The sequence below is a fragment of the Chiloscyllium punctatum genome, chromosome 28, assembly GCF_047496795.1.
Source record: "Chiloscyllium punctatum isolate Juve2018m chromosome 28, sChiPun1.3, whole genome shotgun sequence".
Lineage (NCBI taxonomy): Eukaryota > Metazoa > Chordata > Chondrichthyes > Orectolobiformes > Hemiscylliidae > Chiloscyllium > Chiloscyllium punctatum.
The window spans coordinates 11821333-11844338 of record NC_092766.1 but is presented as its reverse complement, the minus strand read 5'-3'; the positions used below and the strand labels follow the sequence as shown (position 1 = coordinate 11844338).

The 23006-nt window shown below is 44.6% G+C and overlaps 1 protein-coding gene across 1 annotated transcript; it reads right to left on the bottom strand.

Annotated features, from left to right (window-relative positions):
• Positions 1-5123: 5123 nt before the first annotated feature.
• Positions 5124-21964, bottom strand: LOC140453814 (butyrophilin-like protein 1). Its single transcript, XM_072548705.1, has 8 exons — positions 21905-21964; positions 21269-21601; positions 20855-21178; positions 13148-13249; positions 13017-13044; positions 12791-12843; positions 7478-7527; positions 5124-5942 (listed from the first exon to the last, which is right to left on the bottom strand). Exons 1-8 carry the CDS (start codon positions 21957-21959, stop codon positions 5865-5867), a joined length of 1023 nt encoding a protein of 340 aa, XP_072404806.1. The 5' UTR covers positions 21960-21964; the 3' UTR covers positions 5124-5864.
• Positions 21965-23006: the final 1042 nt, after the last annotated feature.

Below are 23006 nucleotides of genomic sequence, written 5' to 3'. Positions count from 1 at the left end.
TGAGATTGAGCCCAGAAGGCGGCCAAGTGGAAAATGAGGTGCTGGTCGTCCAATTTGCACTGAGCTTCCCTGGAGCGCTGTAAGTAGGCCTAAGTTAGCGATGTTGGCCAGTGATAGGTAACAGGGTCATTTTGTTTCAGACAGAGTACAGGTGTTCTGCAACGCAACACCCAAACTACGTTTTGTCTCCCTAATGTAGAGGAGACCACATTGTGAGCAGTGAATACAGTACATTGGACTGCTGGTACAGCTGGAAAGTATGTTCGAGAGGGTTGAAAAGTGAAGGTGGAGGAAGTAAACAGGTCGATATTAACACCTCCTGCAGTTACTTGGGAAGGTGGTGTGGGCAGTGGAGGAACAGTGGACCAAGATGTAGAGGAACCAGTAACTTGTGGAAGGCTGAGAAGGGCAGGGGGGTACTTGTCTGGTGGTGCCATCCAATTGCAATTACACTGTTACCACTGCAATCGTTCACTGGACTCAGCCATTGCAGCATCTTGGTCTTTTCGAAAGATACTCGAATTGACATTCAATGAAATTTGCAGTTTGTGATTGGCAACTTTTTCCTTCGTTTCCAAGATGGAAGAAGATTTGCTAGAATACTGTTTGTTTTTTAACGTAAACAGTTGAGAAAAAAAACCAAAACTTGGCTTGTTGTGCCCATTCCAGTGGAAAACCATCTGCAAAGGGTGGTGGCTCCACACCATCCTGCGGTAGCGCCACCAGCAGGCTCGGAGGACTAAACCTGGAAACGGCAGCTTACTCGACACCTCCACCTAATGGTGAGGATGAGGATGTACACCAGTCACAGCGCCACCCCGCGGCGGGTTGAAGATCTACATGTCTGAGAGTGTGTCTCGATGTCCATGAGAGAAAATACATGTGACTGTGACAGAATGTGTGTCAGTGTATGTGAGAGAGATGGTAGTATGCATGAGAAAATAGGTGAGTGTGGAAGAGAGTGTCGATGAAAGAATGATTTGGAGATGCCGGTGTTGGACTGGGGTGTACAAAGTTTAAAATCACACAACACCAGGTTATAGTCCAATAGGTTTAATTGGAAGCACTAGCTTTCGGAGCGCTGCTCCTTCATCAGGTGGTTGTGGAGTACACAATTATAAGGCACAGAATTTAGAGCAAAGGTTTACAGTGTGATGTAACTGAAATTATACATTGAAAACTACCTTGATTGTCTGTTGAATCTTTCATCTGTTCGAATACGATGATGGTTTCATATCTTTCATGTGTAAATCACAAAACCTTTTAAAAAAGTTGCTGTAACAATGGGGCATTAGCTAAACAATATGTTGAAGGTGTTAGCCCCCTCCCCCCCCCCCCCCCCCCCCCGGCCGTGTTCTCTGTCTATGCCATGATGTTTAGATTGATTCTAATCTACAAAGTGAGAAAACAGAGTTTTACATGAATTCATGCAGTTTTTGAGCAGAGTCCAATGTAACTCTGCAAAGACACACACACAGGCTCTCCTATACACACACATACACACGGACACACATATACACAGACACACACACAGACACACACACACACACACTCACACAGCCATCCTCTCAGAGACTTAGACCACTCTACACTCTTGCACACACATATGCACTCTCTCTCACAGACACTCACAACCCCCCACCCCAGACATGCACACACAGACAAAGACCCATATATATTTTGTGGGGTGAATTTGTACTTGCAGAGTTACATTGCACTTTGCTCAAAAACTGCATGAATTCATGAAAACTCTGAGCTCAAAAACTGCATGGAATCATGTAAAACTCTGTTTTCTCACTTTTTAGATTAGAATCAATCTAAACACTGTGGCATAGACAGAGAACACAGGGGGCCAACACCTTCAACATATTGTCTAGCTAATGCCCATTATTACAGCAACTTTTTAAAAAGGTTTTGTGATTTACACATGAAAGAAGTGAAACCATCATGGCATTGGAACAGATGAAAGATTCAACAGACAATCAAGGTATTTTTCAATGTATAATTTCTGTTACGTCACATTGTAAACTTTTGCTATAAATTCTGTTCCTTAGAATTGTGTCCTCCACTATCACCTGATGAAGGAGCAGCTCTCCGAAAGCTTGCTCCGATTAAACCTGTTGGACTATAACCTGGCGTTGTGTGATTTTTATCTCTGGAAGAAAGAATTTCTGAGTAAGGCCTGTGTGTATCAATAACCATGTGAGAATGTGTAAGAGTGTATTTGAGTGTGTGTATATATGTGTGAGTGAATGTGTATTACTGTGTGTAAGTGTGACAGCATTGATTATAAAGTCAAAGAGCATGGAAAAAGATCCTTCAGTACAACCAGTCCACGCCAAGCATAATCCCAAACTAAACTGGTCTCACCGGCTTGCACTTGGCCCGTATCCCTCCAAACCTTTCCTATTCATGTACTTATCCAAATATCTTTTAAACATTCTAACTGTACCCACATTCACCACTCCCTCTGGAAGTTCATTCCACAAGCAAACTACTGACTGTACAAAAATAAATGTCTTCTTAAAATCTTTCTTCTCTTATCTTAAAAGTAACACCTCAGTCTTGAAATCCCTCCTCCTAAGTAAGGGACATCTACTATTCACCTTATTTATACCCTTATGACTTTATAAACCCCTACAACATCATCTCTCAATGTTCTACCTTACAGTGAAAGATGCCCCACTCTCCAGTCACAGCGACTTCCCAGTGAATCTCTTCTGAACACTCTCCAACTTAATAATATCTTTCCCATAACAGGGAGAACAGAACTGGATGCAGTACTCCAGAAGAGTTCTCACCAATGTCCTGTACAACATCAACAGGACGTCCCAACTCCTATACTCAAAGATCTGAAGTAATGAAGGCAAGTGTGCTACATGTGACACAAACTTTGAAGAATCATGTCCCGAACCCCTCAGTCTATCTGTTCTACAACACTACCCAGGGCCCTAATATTAATTGCATAACCCTTCCTCTTGTTTGTTTACTGAAATGCAATTTATCAAAATTAAACTTCATTTCCACTCCTCAGCCCATTGGTCCAATTGATCAAGATCGTGTAATCTTAGATAAACCTCATCACTGTTCACTCTACCACCAATCTTGGTCTCATTTGCAAACATACCAACCATGTCTTCTATATTCTCATCTAAATCATTTAAAGAAATGACAAACACAAAATGGACCCAGCACAGGTCTCTGTGGAACTCTGTTGGTCAGAGGCCTCCAATCTGAAAAACAACTCTCCATCACCACTCTCTGTCTCCTGCCATCAAGCCAATTTTGTATCCAATTGGCTAGCTCACTCTGAATCCCATTTGACTTTAGTCTAATTAGTCTACCATGTGGAATCTCATCAAAGGCTTTACTAAAGTCCACATAGACAATGTCTACCGCTCTGCCTCATCAATCTTCTTAACTTCCTCAAACAACTCAATCAAGTTTGTGAGATGCAATTTCCCTCGCAGAAAACCAAGCTGACTATCCCTAATCAATCCTTGCCCCTCCAAATGCATATAAATCTATTCTTTAAAATGGCGGTGCTCGCACCCGACATAGCGCACTAGTTGGAGGATGCTCAGGTGTGGAGTCCGTGGACCATGTATATATTGGGTGTGGGTGCTTGCACTCCCCTTTTGATTCTCTCTGAAAACTTCTCCTCTGGTTTTGGTTGCACTTCAGTCCCATCTTTGGGCACCCGGTGCAGAGCGGGAAGGGTCGGACCTGCTCGTGGGCCTGGGGGCTCCCGGGCCTGGCCAAACTGGCCATAAACAAGTCCAGGCAGAGGGCTGTGGAGAGGGTCGTTAGGGCCGACTGCCTGCCCCTCTTCCACGGTCACATCAGAGCCTGGGTTTCTCTGGAGAAGGAGCACGCGGTGTCCACCAACACCCTGGAGTTGTTCAGGGAGAGGTGGGCGCCGCAGGGAGTGGAGTGTATTATTTCCCCCTCCAACTCTATGTTGATTTAATCCCTCCCCTCCCCTTCACTGTTTGATCACACAGCATTGCCCTTTGAGACTTGAGTGTTTCCTTTCTTCCAAGAGGTGGTACACAAATAAAGATTTACACACTTGTCTTTCACCGTGTCTGACACCTGCACACTCACGACCTGAGTGCGGGGGAAAAATAAGCACTACAGCTGGCAGACAGTAGTAAGAAAAAAAGAAAATAAAATCAAATCTTTCAGCATCGCTTTCAACAATTTACCCACCACTGAAGTCAGAATCATGTTGACATTTTAAAAGCATGTTTATTGTATTGAGTTATTTAACAGATTGTCAATATCGACACATTTATAAAACTTTTTTAGAGGTAGGAAAAATGACCTCAACCTTTATCGAAGCATTTGCCAGTTCATATTTTAAAAAAATGAGCCTGTGTCTGTGCGGATCCCACTGTTCGTTGAACAGATTTAATTGGAAGCACTAGCATTTGGAGCGCTGCTCCTGCATCAGGTGAAGGAGCAATTCCCCGAAGGCTAGTGCTGTTGGACTATAACCTGGTGTTGTGTGATTTTTAACTTTACACAGCCCCAGTCCAACATCGGTATCCCCAAAGCATGACTGTTGGTTGATGGAAGCTGTGAGATGCTTCACTCCCTCTTATTAAATCTCTCATGCCATTTCCCCATTCTACCACGAGAGGGTGGCATTGTACCACTTTCATTAAGATGGGTGTTGGACTGGGGTGGACCAAGTGCTATGACCTGGTGCCGCGTGACGGTTTTTTTTCCCCCACTTTAATCAAGGCAGAGGCTTTGAACTTTATTCCTTCCCCTCTACATCAATGCAAAAGCTCTCCTGCTGTAGCAGCCTGAGCTAACTTTCAACGGAAGAGCCACATGAACATGTTTTGATTGATGCAACGTTGACCACACATTGCACTTCTGTACAATATGGGAACAGAATGAGCTGGAGCTACTCAACAGATGTGGCAGCATTTGTGGCGAGAGAAACGAGTTAACGTTTCGAGTCTGGTATGATTTTGTGCGGGAGATACGGGATCGAATCCCATCACACCACGTGTGGATTCAGTTTTTAAAAAATCACTGGATTTTTAAAATTTGTGACCACGTTTGTCATTTAAAAAAACCCTGCTGATGTCTTTTAGCTAAAAAAAAACATGTTATAGTCCAACAGGTTTATTTGGAAGTATTCCCTCAATATCCTTTAGGGAAGGAAATCTGCCTACATTCGATTCCAGACCCACAGCAATGGGGTCCAAGATTAGAGTGGTGCTGGAAAAGCACAGCAGGTCAGACAGCATCCGAGGAGCAGGAAGGCCTTCCAGATGAAGGGCTTTTGCCCGAAACGTCGATTTTCCTGCTCCTCGGATGCTGCCTGATACTGTGCTTCTCCAGCACCACTCTAACCTTGACTCTAATCTATTGCATCTACAGTACCCATTTCCACCCACAGTAATGGGGTTGGCTCTTAATTGGGAAATTGGGAACGGGCAATGGGAACCGGCCCAGCCAGCGATAACCACATCCCACTGCAGAATTATAAACAAGGGACCGAGCTCTGGAGCTTCCTTCTTCCCAGAGAATAATTTATTTTATTTACACATGCATTTTGCAAAAGCAACTGCAGTTAGAGGACCTGCTGGGAAAATAAAAGACTGAAATAGGTTGTTAGTAACTCAAAGTAGAAAGTCTGTCTTGTTGTGTCCTTAATGATTGCTTTGAGTATTAAGCCAACAATACTTCAATGTCTGACCTCAAAAGGTCTCCGTGAGACACTAGTAAAGGTGAAAGGAGAGCTTTAGTGCTTGCTGGAAGTTTCATGGGCTCCAGGCTGATTTCCACAGGGCTGTGGCTTCCATTGCAAATCCTGACCCCCACCCGGATAGAGACCCAGATTTTCATCGGCGCCCTCCCTTTTTTTTCCTCTTCTCCAGTGCAGCAAATTCCAAGGAGGCATACAGAGGCCCACCGGGAGTCTGGGGAAAAAGGTCAAGATGCAAAGTGGTTACAACACAGGACCAATGATCCCACCTTGTCATTGAGTTTCAGCGAATGTCAGAGCATTCGGCCCGTCATTCCACTGCCAGTTCTGTCCAGTGACTACGCCCTCAGCACTAACCCTATGACAGTGGAGAGCTCTCCCAACGCTGGTCATCTGATAGTGCCTGCGCCCTCAGCACTAACCGTCCAACAGTGCTGTCTCCCTTAGCACCGACCCTTCAACAGCATTCCCTCCTTCAGTGCTGACCCTCCAACAGCATCCCCTCCCTCAGCACTGACCATCCAACAGTGCTGTCTCCCTGAGCACTGACCCTCCGACAGCATCCCGTCCCTCAGCACTGACCGTCCAACAGTGCTGTTTCCCTTAGCACTGACCCTCCGACAGCATCCCCTCCCTCAGCACTGACCATCCAACAGTGCTGTCTCCCTTAGCACTGACCCTCTGACAGTGTCCTCTCCTTAGCACTGACCGTCCAATAGTGCAGAGCTTTCTCAGTGCTGGTCCTCTGACAGCATCCCCACCCTCAGCGCTGACCGTCCAACAGTACCCACACCCCCAGCACTGAGCCTCCGACAGTGCCTGCTCCCTCAGCACTGACCATCTGAATGCCCACTTCCTGAGCACTGACCCTCCGAAAGTGCCCACTGCCTCAGCACCGACTCTTTGACAGTGCCTGCTCCCTCAGCACTGACCATCTGACAGTGCCCACTTCCTGAGCATTGACCCTCTGAAAGTGTCCACTGCCCCACCACTGACTCTTTGACAGTGCCTGTACCCTCAGCACTGACCCTCTGACAGTGCCCACTCCCTCAGCACTGGCCCTCTGACAGTGCCCGCTCCCTCAGCACTGACCCTCTGACAGTGCCCATTTCCTCAGCACTGACCCACCGACAGTGCCTGCTCCCTCAGCACTGACCATCTGAGAGTGCCCACTCCCTCAGCACTGACCGTCTGACAGTGCCCGTTCCCTCAGCACTGACCCTCTGACAGAGCCCACTCCCTCAGCACTGACCCTCTGCCAGTGCCCATTCCCTCAGTGCTGCCCCTGTGACAGTGTGGCACTGTGAGGAGTGGAGAGGGAGGTTGAGCTCCAGGAGACACCCTCAGTCATAGCTCTTTGAAACTGCCAGAATTCTAAGTCTTCATTTTAAAACGCACTATTAACCAACATGGTTGGATGGAGGATGCTGTGTGGTCAGTCCCAGTGCAGAGTTAAAATGGTGACAGAGCAACAATGAGCTGGGAGTGGGACACAGACATTTGGAAATCCCCAGTCAACTCTGAGAGAGGCATCCTCTCCCAATCAGTAACCCCTCCTCTTGCTTATCAGATCCAGATAAGGCTAATGGAGTTATTTTGATTCCAGTTTCAGGGAGCTGTGAGATTTGTTAGTTATTCAGTTCCAGACTGGTCTGGTGTCATTTGGTTGAAATCTCCAACAGAATTTGAACTGATTACCCTCAACCATCTCACGCTTGTGAATTGGGACAATGCTTAGAATCAACTCACCTGGACTCCGTCTGGATGTGCCCGCCTTGCCTCTGTTTGGTGGCTCTTTCCTGTATGTTAATGGGTCAGATGTGAAAGGTAAATTAATCCCAGTCTGGGAAATCTAGGGCTAAATCGAGACAAAGTGTGCGCCAGTGATTTGTCAATGTACCAATGCCTCAGTGCACCCATGTCGACTAACTCACTCAATTATAGTTGCAAATTCCTAACGCCCTCACAGTATGGAAACAGACCCTTCAGTCTAAACAGTCCCTGCTGAACATAATTCCAAATTAAACTCGTCCCATCTGCCTGTGCACTTGGCCCATATCTCTCCAAACATTTCCTATCCATGTCCTCACCTATTATTTACTATCTATACGACTTAACTTTGTGACCTGCCTGCATTGCTCACAAGACAAAGCTTTTCACGTGATAATAAATTCAATCCAATTTAATTCACTGCCTCTGGAAGTTCATTCCATACACGAACCGCTGTCTGTGTCAAAAAAAACAATTTCCTCTCATGCCTTTTTAAAATCTTTTTCCTCTTACCTTGAAAATGTGCCCCCTAGTCTTGAAACCCCCACTCTAGGGAAAAGACACCCGTCATTCACCTTATCTCGGCCCCTCATGATCTTACAAACCTCTACAAAGTCATCTCTCAACTTCCTACACTCCAGTGAGAAAGCTCCCAGCTTATCCAACCTTTCCTTACAATCCACCAGTCCCGGCATCAGTCTGGTAAATCTCTTCTGAACCCTCTCCCAGTTTAATAATATCCTTCCTATGACAGGACAACCAGAACTGGACCCAGTACTCCAGATGAGGCCTCACCAATGTCCTGTACAACCTCAACATGATGTTCCAACCTCTATACTCAAAGATCTGAGCAATGAAGGCAAGTGTGTGAAACACCTTCTTGACCAGCCTGTCAACATGTGACACAAACTTCAAAGAATTATGTGTCTGCACCCCTAGGCATCTCTGCTATACAACACTATCCAAGGCCTGACATTTAATTGTATAATCCTGCCCCTGTTTGTTTTACCAAAATGCAATACCAGACATTTATCCAAATTAAACTCCGTCTTCCACTCCTCAGCACACTGATCCAATTGATCAAGAACTCTTTGTCATTTTCAATAACTTTCTTCACTGTCCACTATGCCACCAATCTTGGTGTCAACTGCAAACTTCCTAACCATGCTTCCTATATTATCATCTAAATCATTTTTATAAATGACAAACAGAAGTGGACCCAGTACCAATCCCTGTGGAACACTGCAGGTCACAGTCCTCCACTCTGAAAAACAAATCTCCATCATTCCTCTCTGTCTCCTGCTGTCAAGCCAATTTTGTACTCCATTGGCAAGCTCACCCTGAATCCTATGCAATCTAACTTCACTAATTAATACACCATACAGAACTGTGTCAAACACTTCAGTAACATTGAAGTAAACCACATCTACCGCTCTGCCCTCATCAATCTTCTCGATCACTTGTTACAAAGCTGGTTTTGTTTTTTGAAATGTTGTTCCTTTTCTCAAGGATGCTATGTCCTTGGTTTTTTTTTCTCCCTAGAGGAGTAATAAACTGCTGTTCTTTGTGTTTCATTGTGTAATTTTGTGAATAAATGTTTGTCTGTTTTTAACCTGGTAGTTAACCTCGCTAGCTTACGCTGGGTAATTTTCACTGTACACTTAATGAAACAAATTGCAAAGTTGTGGTCTTGGCTGCTTGCTTAAGAATGTTTTGAGTGGTTTGGCCTAGTCTATAACACACTTCCTCAAAAACTGCATCAAGTGTACGGGATACAATTTCCCTAGAACAAAACTATGGCTGGTATTCATAAATGCATAATTTCAGGATCACCTCCAACAATTTACCCACCGCTGAAGTCAAATTCACAGGTCCTCATACCTCTTCGTAAACAAAGGCAGAGCATTAGCCTACCTCCAGTCATTCGGCACCTCAAGCGTATTTATAGATGACATAAAAATTTCTGTAAGAGTCCCCGCTATTTCCTCAATAACTTCCCTCAAAGTCCTGGGATACACTTGATCAGGTCCCAGAGACTTATCCACCTTTATATTTTCTAAGGTCTCTAGCACTCCTTCTTCTATGATGTGACCTAGTTTCAACACACCAATATTTATTTTCTAGCCTCCATTTCTTTCTCTACAGTAAAAAACTGACATGAAATATTCATTTAATATTGCTCCCTTCACAGAAACCCTACACAGTGGAAAAAGACCCTTCAGCCCAACAAGTCCACAATGACCCTCAAGAGTATCCCACCTAGATCCATTCCCCTAGCTTATCACTCTACATTTACCCTGACTGATCTTTCTAACCCATACATCCCTGAACACAATGGACAATTTAGCATAGCCAATTCACCTAACTTACACATCTTTGGACTCTGGGAGGAAACTGGAGCATCCAGAGACAACCCACGCAGACACGGGGAGAATGTACAAACTCCACACTGACAGTCGCCCGAGGGTAGAGTTGAAAGGGTCGCTGGTGTCGTGAGGCAGCAGTGTTAATCACTGAGCCACCGTGCCACCCCAAAGCGTACGCCCACACAGGGACTCTTGAGGTGCAAGAGAAAGATGCCCTCTTTGATCTTTAATGCGTCTACTCTATAGAAATATCTGCTGAAAACAGTACATCCCCCCATATTCAGCAATATCATCTCAATACAGTAATCTAACTTCAATACTCCAACATTCTCTCAACTCAGCAATATCCCCCAACTACTCCAATATTCCCTCAACGCAGCAATATTCTTTCAAAACACCACTGTTCCCTCAAAACTCCAATATACCCTGAATTCTCAAATATTCCCTCCACACAGCAATGTTCCCTGAATATCCCAATAGTCTCGCATTCCACCAATAGTGTCATAACACTCCAATGGTCCCTCACAATAACAGTATCTCCTCAGTCCATCAATATTCTCAATATTCCAGCATTTTATCAATGCACCAATATTCCATCAAGAAAACATTATTTCCCCAAAACTCCAACATTCCCCCAGTCCTCCAATATTCTCTCGATACCTCAACGTTGCCTCAATACTCTAATAGTTTCACAATAGACCAATACTCCAGTATCCCCTCAATATTTGAATATTCTCTTAATGTCCCAATTATTCCTCAACACTCCAATATTCTCCGAATGCACCAATTCTTCCACAATGCTGTAATAGTCCCTCAATGTTTTAAAATTCCCTAAGTGCTACAATGCTGATCCCATTTTAGTCTCAACCCCACATGCCTTTTCACTCCCTACAAGTTTTCAAGTCGTCACTAATGAAAGAAAATGTTTATCTCCTCCTTAGATTTATTCAGTGTCCCAGCATCCACCGCGCTCTGGCGTAGTGAATTTCACAGATTCACTACCTTCGGAGAGAAGTAAATCTTCCTCATCTCTGTTTTAAATCTGCCATTTCTGAGTCTAAAGCTATGATTACTTGTTCTAACTTGCCCCACAAAGTGAAACATCCTCTACACATCCCCTTTAGCATTTTATATACTTCAATGAGATCTCCTCTCATTTTTCTGAACTCCAGTAACTATAAGCCTGAACTGCTCACTATCTCTTCATAATACAAGTCCTTCATCGCTGGAATTGATTAAATTAGCAATTATTACTACATATTAATTAAGCATGACATTATTGCTGGTATTAATAGATGGATATCATGTTAAAAGTGTTATTAAAACATACATATATAACATTTCTGCTGGTTAATTGTACTTATAATGTTATTGCTGGTAGGTGTAATTAACGGTAGCATTAATAAATATAATGTTACTGCTGGTAATGAAAATAAATATCACATTACTGCTGATTTCACAAATAACTACAATGATACTGTTGGTATTTATAAATAAATGCAGGATTGTTGCTTGCATTTATAATTACTGCTCGTATTAAAAAGTAAGTACAATGTTGCTGCATCTATTTATGAATACGTATTATATTACTGCCGGCATTTATAAATACACATGATATTGCTGCCGATATTCAAAAATACCTACAATGCATTTAGAAACAGAAACAGTATCATTTATTGTTTATGAATACAAACAGTAATGTTATATTTATAAATGCATTGTATGTAATGTTGAATATCAACAGCCTTATCACATGTGTTTATAAATGCTGGCAGTAATGTAATATGTATTCATAAACAGAAGCAGTATCATTTATTGTTGATGAATACATATTATATTGTTGCTGTAATATTCCTATGAATAAACATAACAGCTAGATTTTATAGATAAATATAATGATGCTTTTATTTCGAAACAAATATAACATTACTGTTTGTATTTATAATCAATTACAATGTTACTGCATGCACTTACAAATAAATATAACATTACTGCTGGTATTTATAATAAATGTAACGTTACTGCATAAATTTATGAATATATATATCATTATTGCTTGTATTTATAATTAAATACTGTGTTACTGCATAGATTTATAAATAACTATAACATGACCGCTAATGTTTATAGATACATATGATATTGCTGCAATATAAATTTAATATTACTGCTTGGGTTTATAAATATAACATTAGTGTTGATATGTAACATTACTGCTGTTTTTATAAACGAATGTAATATTACTGTTTGCATTTATAAATAAATATAATGTTACTGCTGAAACTTTTAAATAATATAATGCAGCTGCTGGGATTTTTAATTCAATGTAATATTACTGCTAGCATTTATATATAAACGTAATATAAATAAATATGATGTTACTGATAGAATAAATAATAAATATAATGTTAGTGCTTGCATTTCTAAATAAACTTAAATTATACTGTTGATATTTATAAATAAATACATTACAGCGGGTGGCATAACTAGACATAATGTTATTGCTATTGCTAATGGGCTAATGATTTGAGTGACCAACAGATAAGAGACACGTTGCAAAAATAGTTTATTAGCGGGGAATGCACTCACTGATCTTTCGTATTTTTTTCCCCATTTAGTGTTACGAAATATTAATTAAATATGACATGTTAGCTGGATTTAATTGATGAGTATAATGTTATCACAGTTATTAATACATTCATATCTGACATTGCTGCTGGTTAATTCTAAGTATAAAATTATTGCTGATATTCACTAATAACTCGCATTAATAAATATTTATAATCAATATAACATCTCACAAATAGCTGCAATGAAACTGTTGGTATTTATCAATAAATATGGGATTGTTGCTGTATTTATAATTACTGCTGGTATTAAAAGATAAATACTGCTTCTATTGCTCCAAGATTTCAGGCTCACTCACCAGATGGTCGCTGGCCCTTTCCCCCATTTTGCGACATCTCTGTCAAGCGAAAACTGCGAGGGAGGGCAAAAGATGAAAGAAAAAAAGCAAAGTTTATTCACGTACATCAGCACTCGGGCGCCAGAAATAGCCGAGCGGTCTCAGAGTCAATCTGGGAAGGTAGTGGAGGAATTTGCAATCGGGGTTGGGCGCTTTCAGATGGTGAACAAATGGTTCAGGTACTCACTTTTCCCCGTGTGTATTCCCGCCTTTCCCTGTGGGAACAAGAGCGAGACAAAACTGGGAATTAGCAACGGAGAGCAGGCGGGGGGGAGGAGGGGGGTGGAGGAGGGACAGGCGATAAGATTTGACTCTCACCTGATCTGCCTCTTCTGCAAATCCAAATGATCAGAAGGACCATCAGGAATGCCACCACCGCCGAGGCTGCAGTCACATAAGGGAAGGCCTGGTTGCACCATTCTGAGGGCAAAGAGAACGCATTAGTCATAGAGTCATAGAGACGTACAGCACGGAAACAGACCCTTTGGTCCAACCCGTCCATGCTGACCAGATATCCCAACCCAATCTCGTCCCACCTGCCAGTACCCTGCCCATATCCCTCCAAACCCGTCCTATTCATATACCCATCCAAATGCCTCAGAAATGTTGCAATTGTACCAGCCTCCACCACTTCCTCTGGCAGCTCATTCCATGCACGTACCACCCTCTGGGTGAAAACGTTGCCCCTTAGGTCTCTTTTATATCTTCCCCCTCTCACCCTAAACCTATGCCCCTCTAGTTCTGGACTCCCCCACCCCAGGGAAAAGTCTTTGTCTATTTACCCTACCCATGCCCCTCATAATTTTGTAAACCTCTATAAGGTCACCCTTCAGCCTCCGACGCTCCAGGGAAAACAGCCCCAGCCTGTTCAGCCTCTCCCTCTCCAACCCTGGCAACATCCTTGTAAATCTTTTCTGAACCCTTTCAGGTGTCACAACATCTTTCCGATAGGAAGCAGACCAGAATTGCACCCAATATTCCAACAGTGACCTAATCAATGTCCTGTACAGCCGCAACAGTCAGTTCATTGTAATCCCGGATTACATGAGGCAATCTTGACCCCTTCCGAATTGGGATTGGTTGGAGGTGGGGCGGATGGTCTGTAATGGAGAGGAGGAAGGGTTGGTGAAGCTGCTTAAATTGTACAATAAAACAGCCTGAATGTGACCAGCACAGCGCTGATGCTAGGTAGATGAAGCGCAGAATGAGGCCATTCTTCCCGGAGTGCCCCGACTAGCTCCTTCACAGGGAAACGTCTCCTCTCCGAGTCAGTTCCCCCTTCCCCACACATTCCCTCCTTTAATCCTCTGGGCTATTGAGGAGAACTATCCCAGTTTCTTCCAATCTTTCTCACTCTCTCTCTCTGCATGAATCAAAGTTCCCTTATTCCAGCCTTCCGCAACCCTGGTCTGTTCTTGTGAAAAACCAGCTTCCACATCCCCACCTCCCCCCTCCCCCCTCCCCTCTCCCCGCGTTCACGCCCTCCCCCGACTGTTGCTCCTTCCCTACAGAGTGGCACCCCAGAGCTCCTCAAATATCGGTCAGCCACAGGATCTTATACATCTCGGTAGATGGAGGGACAGGGAACTTTGAGGGAGCGGGGTGGACTTGGATAGGGGGAGCGGGCAATGTGGAAAAAAGTCTGAGGTTATGCACTTTGATCAGAAGTTAAATCTTGAGAGGTTGACTTCAAGATTCCCAGAAGGTTAACATGCAGGTTTCAGATGGCAGTTAGGAAGACAAATGCAACGTTAGCGTTCATTTCAAGAGGGCAAGAGGACAAGAGCAGAGATGTACTGCTAAGGGTGACCGAGGCGCTGCTCAGAGCACATTAGGAAGATTACCAAGTTTTGCGCTCCCTGTCGCCAGAAGGATGTTTTGGCGTTGGAGAGACTCCACAGGGGGTGAGGAGCTTGTCATATGAGGAACATGATGTGGAGCTGCTAGCGTTGGACTGTGGGGGACAAAGTTAAAAATGACAGAACACCACGTTATAGTCCAACAGGTTTATTTGGAAGCACTAGCTTTCAGTGCGTTGCTCCCTCATTTGGGAGCTGTGGAGCAGGATTATAAGACACAGAATTTATCACAAAAGATCTAAATGTCATGCAGCTGAAATGATATATTGAACAAATATAGATTTCTGTAAAGTCTTTCATCTTTTAGAATGGGTTGCAGGTTTCAGTTCATTAAAAATATAAATCCCAGATCTTAGAGTCATAGAGATGTACAGCATGGAAACAGACCCTTTGGTCCAACCTGTCCACGCCGATCAGATATCCCAACTCAATCTAGTCCCACCTGCCAGCACCCCGCCCATATCTCTCCTTTCTTTAAGCCCTTAAGATCGCTCGAGAATGTGACATAATAGAAATTCTGGGATTTACGGCACGGTGGCTCAGTGGTTAGCACTGCTGCCTCACAGCACCAGGGCCCCAGGTTTGATTCCAGCCTCGGGTGACTGTCTGTGTGGGGTTTGCACATTCTCTCTGTGTCTGCGTGGGTTTCCTCCCACAGTCCAAAAATGTGCAGGTTAGGGTGGATTGGCTGTGGGAAATTGTCCCACAGTGTCCAGGGATGTGCAGGTTAGGGTGGATTAGAAGTGGGAAATTGTCCCGTAGCGCCCAGGGATGTGCAGGTTAGGGTGGATTGGCCATGGGAAATTGTTCCATAGCGCCCAGGGAAGTGCAGGTTAGGGTGAATTGGCCATGGGAAATTGTCCCATAGTGCCCATGGATGTGCAGGTTAGGGTGGATTGGCCGTGGGAAATTGTCCCACAGTGCCCAGGGATGTGCAGGTTAGGGTGGAATGGCCGTGGGAAATTGTCCCATAGTGCCCAGGGATGTGCAGGTTAGGGTGGATTGGCCGTGGGAAATTGTCCCATAGTGCCCATGGATGTGCAGGTTAGGGTGGATTGGCCGTTGGAAATTGTCCCATAGTGCCCAGGGATGTGCAGGTGATGGTGAATTGGCCATGGGAAATTGTCCCATAGCGCCCAGGGATGTGCAGGTTAGGGTGGATTGGCCGTTGGAAAATTGTCCCATAGTGCCCAGGGATGTGCAGGTTAGGGTGGATTGGCCATGGGAAATTGTCCCATAGTGCCCATGGATGTGCAGGTTAGGGTGGATTGGCCGTGGGAAATTGTTCCATAGTGCCCATGGATGTGCAGGTTAGGGTGGATTGGCCATGGGAAATTGTCCCATAGTGCCCATGGATGTGCAGGTTAGGGTGGATTGGCTGTGAGGCCTGGATAGAGTGTATGTGGAGAAGATGTTCCCACTCGGAGGACACACAAAGACCCGAGGGCACAGCCTCAGGGTGAGGAGATGACCCTTTAGAACTGAGATGTGGTGGAATTTCTTCAGCCAGAGGGTAGGCTAATCCGTGGAATTCATTGCCACAGAGAGTTGTGCAAACCAGGCCCTTGCGTGTAATTAACACAGGGATAGATAGGCTTTTGATTGTTAAGGGGATCAAGGGGAACAGGGAGAATGCGTTCGAGAAACATATCAGCCATGATCGAATAGCAAGCCAGGCTTAATGGGACAAATGGCCTAATTCTACCCCTACATCTTATCGTTTAGCCGCACCCCCGCCCCCCCCCCCCCCTCCCCATCCCCGCTCTGTCATTGTCAAATCTTCAACTACTGTTACAGGGTTCTTGGGATGTGTGTGTGTGTGTGTGTGTATGTGTGTGTGTGTGTGTGTGTCGGTGTGTGTGTGCTGTGTGTGTGTGTGTCGGTGTGTGTGTGTGTCGGTGTGTGTGTCTGTGTATGTGCGTGTGTGTGTCTGTGTATGTGTGTGTGTGTGTCGGTGTATGTGCGTGTGTGTGTGTGTCGCTGTGTGTCTTTTGATGTCTTTTTGGATACGCCATTTTACTTTCTCCAGCTCCCCAAAAGAGACGTGTCAATGATTGCTTCAGATTGGATTAGATTACTTGCAGTGTGAAAACAGGCTCTTCGACCCAACAAGCCCACACTGACCCTCCGAAGAGCAACCCACCCAGACCCATTCCCCTACATTTACCCCTACATCTAAAACTATGGATAATTTAGCGTGGCCAATTCACCTAACCTGCACATTTTCGGAGGAAACCAGAGCACCCAGAGGGAATCCACGCAGACACGGGGAGAACATGCCAACTCCACTCAGACAGTCGCCCGAGGTGGGAATTGAACTCGGGTTTCTGGCGCTGTGAGGCAGCAGTGCTAACCACTTCAGAGTATACTTTCTGCTCTAACTCTAACCCTTACCTTCACCATAATCCGAACAGTAACCCTAATCCTACATCTAAACGTAAAATTAACTGTAAACCTAGCCCTAAATCCAATCTTAACCAGACGGGTTGGACCGAAGGGTCTGTTTCCATGCTGTACATCTCTATGACTCTATAACTAAACCCTAACCCGAACCCCGAGATTAACCCTAGCCCTAATCCTGACTCTATTCCGAATCCTAATCCTAACTATTAGCTCAATCCTACGCCCAATCCAAACCGAACTCTACTTACTTTGAATGATAACTCAAATCCGAACCCGACCCTAATCTTAATCATAACCCTGAACCTAGCCCAAACTCTAATTCTAACATCAACCTTAACCCTAACCCCATTTATATAGAAGAAATCAGTTTTTTTCAGCATCTCCTCCAACCGTCAAATCTCTGGGCCCTCAGGCGACCCTGTAGGCTTAGTGATGGCGATATCTTAAGCTTCTAACTCTCCATTTTCAGCATGACTTCACGCTCAGAGGTTTACCCAGGATAAAAGGTTCACACTGAACCTCGAAACTAGAACGGATTTTTCGTCAGGACATTGCAGAAAGAGAAGGGGAGAGTCATAGAGATGTACAGCATGGAAACAGACCCTTCGGTCCAACCTGTCCATGCTGACCAGATATCCCAACCCAATCTAGTCCCACCTGCCAGCACTGGGCCCATATCCCTCCAAACCCTTCCTATTCATATACCCATCCAAGTGCCTCTTAAATGTTGCAATTGTACCAGCCTCCACCACATCCTCTGGCAGCTCATTCCACACGCGTACCACCCTCTGCGTGAAAAAGTTGCCCCTTAGGTCTCTTTTATATTATTCCCCTCTCACCCTAAACCTATGCCCCTCTAGTTCTGGACTCCCCGTCCCCAGGGATAAGACTTTGCCTATTTATCCTATCCATGCCTCTCATAATTTTGTAAACCTCTATGAGGTCACCCCTCAGCCTCCGACGCTCCAGGGAAAATAGCCCCACCCTGTTCAGCCTCTCCCAAAAGCTCAGATCCTCCAACCCTGTCAACATCCTTGTAAATCTTTGCTGAACCGTTTCAAGTTTCACAACATATTTCTGATAGGAAGGAGACCAGAATTGCACGCAATATTCCAACAGTGGCGTAACCAATGTCCTGTACAGCCGCAACATGACCTCCCAACTCCTGTACTAAATACTCTGACCAATAAAGGAAAGCATACCAAACGCCGCTTTCACTATCCTATCTACCTGCGACCCCACTTTCAAGGAGCTATGAACCTGCACTCCAAGGTCTCTTCATTCAGCAACACTCCCTCGGACCTTACCACGAAGTGTATAAGTCCTGTGAAGATTTGCTTTCCCAAAATGCGGCACCTCGCATTTATCTGAATTAAACTCCATCTGCCACTTCTCAACCTATTGGCCCATCTGGTCAAGATCCTGTTGTAATCTGAGGTAACCCTCTTTGCTGTCCACTACACCTCCAATTTTAGTGTTATCTGCAAATTTACTAACTGTGCCTCGCTTCCAGTCTGAAAATCAACCCTCCAACACCACCCTCTATCTTCTACCTTTGAGCCAGTTCTGTAACCAAATGACTAGTTCTCCCAGTATTCCATGAGATCTAACCTTGCTAATCAGTCTCCCATGGGGAATCTTGTCAAACGCCTTACTGAAGTCCATATCGATCACATCTACTGCTCTGCCCTCATCAATCCTCTTTGTTACTTACTCAGAAAATCCAATCAAGTTTGAGAGACATGATTTCCCATGCACAAAGCAATGTTGACTATCCTGAATCTGTCCTTGCCTTTCCAAATCCTGTCCCTCAGGATTCCTTCTAACAACTTGCCCATCACCGAGGTCAGGCTCACCAGTCTATAGTTCCCTGGCTTGTCTTTACTGACCTTCATAAACGGTGGGACCACGTTTGCCAACCTCCAGTCTTCCGGCACTTCACCTGTGACTATCGATGATACAAATATCTCAGAAAGAGAAGCAACAATCACTTATCTAGCTTCCAACAGAGTCCTCGGTTCCTGGGGAATTATCCACTTTTAACCATTTCAAGACATCCAGCACTTCCTCCTCTTTAATCTGGACATTTTGCAAGATGTCACCATGTATTTTCCTACAGTCTATATCTTCCATATCCTTTTCCACAGTAAATACTGATGCAAAATATTCATTTAGTATCTCCCCCATTTTCTGTGGCTCCGCACAAAGACCGCCTTTCTGATCTTTGAGGGGCCCTATACTCTCCCTAGTTACCCTTTTGTCCTTAATGTATTTGTAAAAAACCTTTGGATTTTCCGTAATTCTATTTGCCAAAGCTATCTCATGTCCCCGTTTTTCCCTCCTGATTTCCTTCTTAAGTATACTCCTGCTTTGATTCCAATCCAAGGTATCCCAAGGGAAATCAAACTGTGAATTCAGGGCCACAAGTTGCACGGCTGTGGGGTCGGGTCTTCAAAGAGCTGACGCTAAATGTGACGGGCTGAATAGCCTCTTTCTATGTTGCATTGGTCTCTGATTCAAAGATGTTATGCAGACATGGTTGATGACCCGAGGAACTGTTCAGAAGAACAAGTCCCCATCAGCAGCAATGAACAATATTAAATTACCTTAACACTTAAATGGATTGGTCTCAGTATTTGACCGTCTCGTTCACTCCCACTCCCACAAACTCATTCACACGAACACACACTCACTCACGAATTCTCACAGTCTAATTCTCATACGCTTGCAAAACCACACTAACTCAAATGTACTCTAACTCACTCACTCACTATCCCACGCATTCAATAATTCTCATACACTCACTAACTCACGCTCAACGAACTCTCACGCACTCACAAACACACTCACGCAATCACTAACTCACACTCACTCCCTAACTCACTAATACACACTCTTATAATGTAGATATCTGTACGTTTTTACACATATTCATGCATGTAGAAATACATATACTCACATATACCCACAGAGACGCATAAACAAGCATATATAGCTTTGCATGCACGTGCATATATGCCCACAAGCATATATGCACTGAAATACATAAGCTTATACACACATATAAACTAATATATGTATGTATACAGACATAAAAGCATGGACTTACACATATACTCATATGTAGTTACATGTACATACATATTTACACACAAACATATCTACATATAAACACAAACATATATACACAAGCTGTTCTGAAGAAGGGTCCCACCAAATTCGAATCTTTAACTGTATTTCTCTGTCGACGGATGCTGTCAGACCTGTTGAGTTTCTCCCGCGCTTTCTATTTGTTACTATATACACATTCTACACATAAATAGATGCATATGCACAGGTCTATATGCTTAGGTCTTGGTAAATACTCAGATATCAATACATGCTCATTCCTCGTGTGCACACGAACATGCAAATCCATTTGCACTCGAACATACGAAGACTCAGACTTACAAACACAGACATGCACACACAGGTACACATTCAGATGTATATGGACAGATCCATGGCACTTTGGTAATAGTGTGAACTCAGATATCGACAACCATACATATCTAATATGCACACAAACACATTTACATGCAAATATGTACACACGTTTCCTTTAAATTCAGAGGCACATCTGTATGAACATTTTCTTTTCCACGCGCACATTAATTCATAAACCCATCTCTAAACCTTTAACTGATGGAAGTATTTCACTGGCGACTGAGATTTTAGAAACCGGGGTGTCTATAAACGCTCACTGGGCATCTCAATAACTCACCTGCCTTTGCTGCCGCCGGTTCAGTGTAGGACACACTCTTTGTCAGGACCTTCTCTCCCAGTTGAACAACACAAGAACACAGAGCGCCGCTTGTCCACTGTTCCCTCGTCACCACGACCTGACTCGTGATGTTCCAGGTGCCGTCCGGCTTCCTCGTCCCGAGATCGCTCGCCCCCTGGGTCACCTCGCCGGAAATATTCCAGAAAATGACAATCTCCTTGGAAGAGACCCCGCTGACTAGACACACCAAGGGGACGGGGTCCATCTTGGCAGAGACAGACGGCGGGAGGAAGACGAGGACGGACGCCTTGTCAGTGAAACTGTCTGGACAGAGATTGGGACAGGGTTAACGAAAAATGAACGGAAAATCAAAATTGTGTGGACGGTTAGGATTGGTTTTGGTGTGTCTCTTACCTCCAACAAGCAGTTTGGGTCCCAACTGGAGAGGAGCATAGCCATCCCTATCAGCACAGTAGTAGGTCCCAGAGTCCTTGACCTGGACATCACGGATTTCCAATAGCAGCACACGCTCGCTGTCACCTTTTTTTGAAATAAATTTACAATCGGACTCCTTGCAGTTGGTGGTGTCTATTGCTACTGGGGCTTCACCCACAGTCTGTTTGTACCAGAAATAGCTAATAACCAGCCCCACAGGATAGTTGAGCTGGCACTCCAATTTGACCGTCTCGCCTAATTTTGCCGTCTTGGCGAAGGACCCCTGAAGCCCAGCGAGCTGGGAATCTGCAACTGAAGAGATAAAAGTGACATTAAAAGAGATTATTGAGAGGTGGGAGCGAACCCCCTTCGATCACTGTCCATTTGGGAGAGGCGCCTCTTCATTGTCTACCGTGACTCCAGTTACCCTTCCCCTTACTATCGTCTACATGAGCCCTGCGACTGGGGAGATTCTCACTGGGCATGATCGAAATCCTTTCCACCTTTGGATGCGTGGTGGGAGGGGAGAGGGTGGGAAGAGGGAGTTGGGGGGAGGTGGAGATGAGTCGGGCTCCCACTTTCCCGTCGAGGTTTTTCAAATTTCCTCCCACTCACCATAAAGAGTCAAGAGTTGGACCAGGAGAATCGGGAAGAAGACTCCTTTGGTCATTTTTGTGTTGGGATGTGGAGAATTCTCCCGCCCCCCCCCCCCCAACTTCGCTGCTTTGTGTGTGTGTGTGTGTGTGTAATGTGTGGCTGGGAAAGAGTCAGCCGGCTGCGTTGACCTCAGCACCGGGCCAGCCTCGCCCCTTCTGCGATCCGTTGGGTTGGAAAGTATGACAAGGTCTGTGGGTGAGCTGCGCCACTCGGCCAGAGGGCGGTGTGTGCGTCATTGCGGTCATGCAGGGCCAATGGCTATAAATAAAAGCGTGGTCCTTCACTGGGCGCTGGTGGCACGGGCAGAACGCGGGTAAATAAGAAGTCAATGTCCTGCAAAAGGGCATTATTGCCACTCCCTAATTGTCTTGTTGAACCGCTGCAATTCTTGTTGCTTCTGTGTGGAGCACTCAACACGCTGCTAGGGAGAGAGTTTCAGCGTTATGGGGATGTTAGGAACACGCAAAGTGCTATTAGGGAGAGTGTGTTAGTGGTATTTGGATGTTAGGAACACACAGTGGTGTTAGGGAGAGGGTTTCAGAATTATAAAGGTGCTAGGAACACACAAAGTGTAGTTAGGGAGGGAGTTTCAGAATTATAGAGATGTAAGGAAGACACGAAATGCTGTTCGGGCGAGAGTTTCAGAATTATAGGGATGTTAGGAACACACTCAAGTGTTGTGAGGGAGAGAGTTTCAGAATTATAGGGATGTTAGGAACACACTCCAGTGCTGTGAGGGAGAGAGTTTCAGAATTATAGGGATGTTAGGAACACACTCCAGTGCTGTGAGGGAGAGAGTTTCAGAATTATAGGGATGTTAGGAACACACTCCAGTGCTGTGAGGGAGAGAGTTTCAGAATTATAGGGATGTTAGGAACACACTCCAGTGCTGTGAGGGAGAGAGTTTCAGAATTATAGGGATGTTAGGAACACGCCAAGTTCTGTGAGGGAGAGAGTTTCAGAATTATAGGGATGTTAGGAACACACTCCAGTGCTGTGAGGGAGAGAGTTTCAGAATTATAGGGATGTTAGGAACACACTCCAGTGCTGTGAGGGAGAG

Coding starts and splice junctions, on each gene's coding strand:
- LOC140453814 (XM_072548705.1), bottom strand. CDS start 21,959: ATGACCAAAGGAGTCTTCTTCCCGATTCTCCTGGTCCAACTCTTGACT. Junction 13,250..20,854: donor ACCGGCGGCAGCAAAGGCAG/GTGAGTTATTGA, acceptor CTTTGCCCTCAG/AATGGTGCAACCAGGCCTTC. Junction 5,943..7,477: donor CACATCCAGACGGAGTCCAG/GTGAGTTGATTC, acceptor CTTTTTCCCCAG/ACTCCCGGTGGGCCTCTGTA.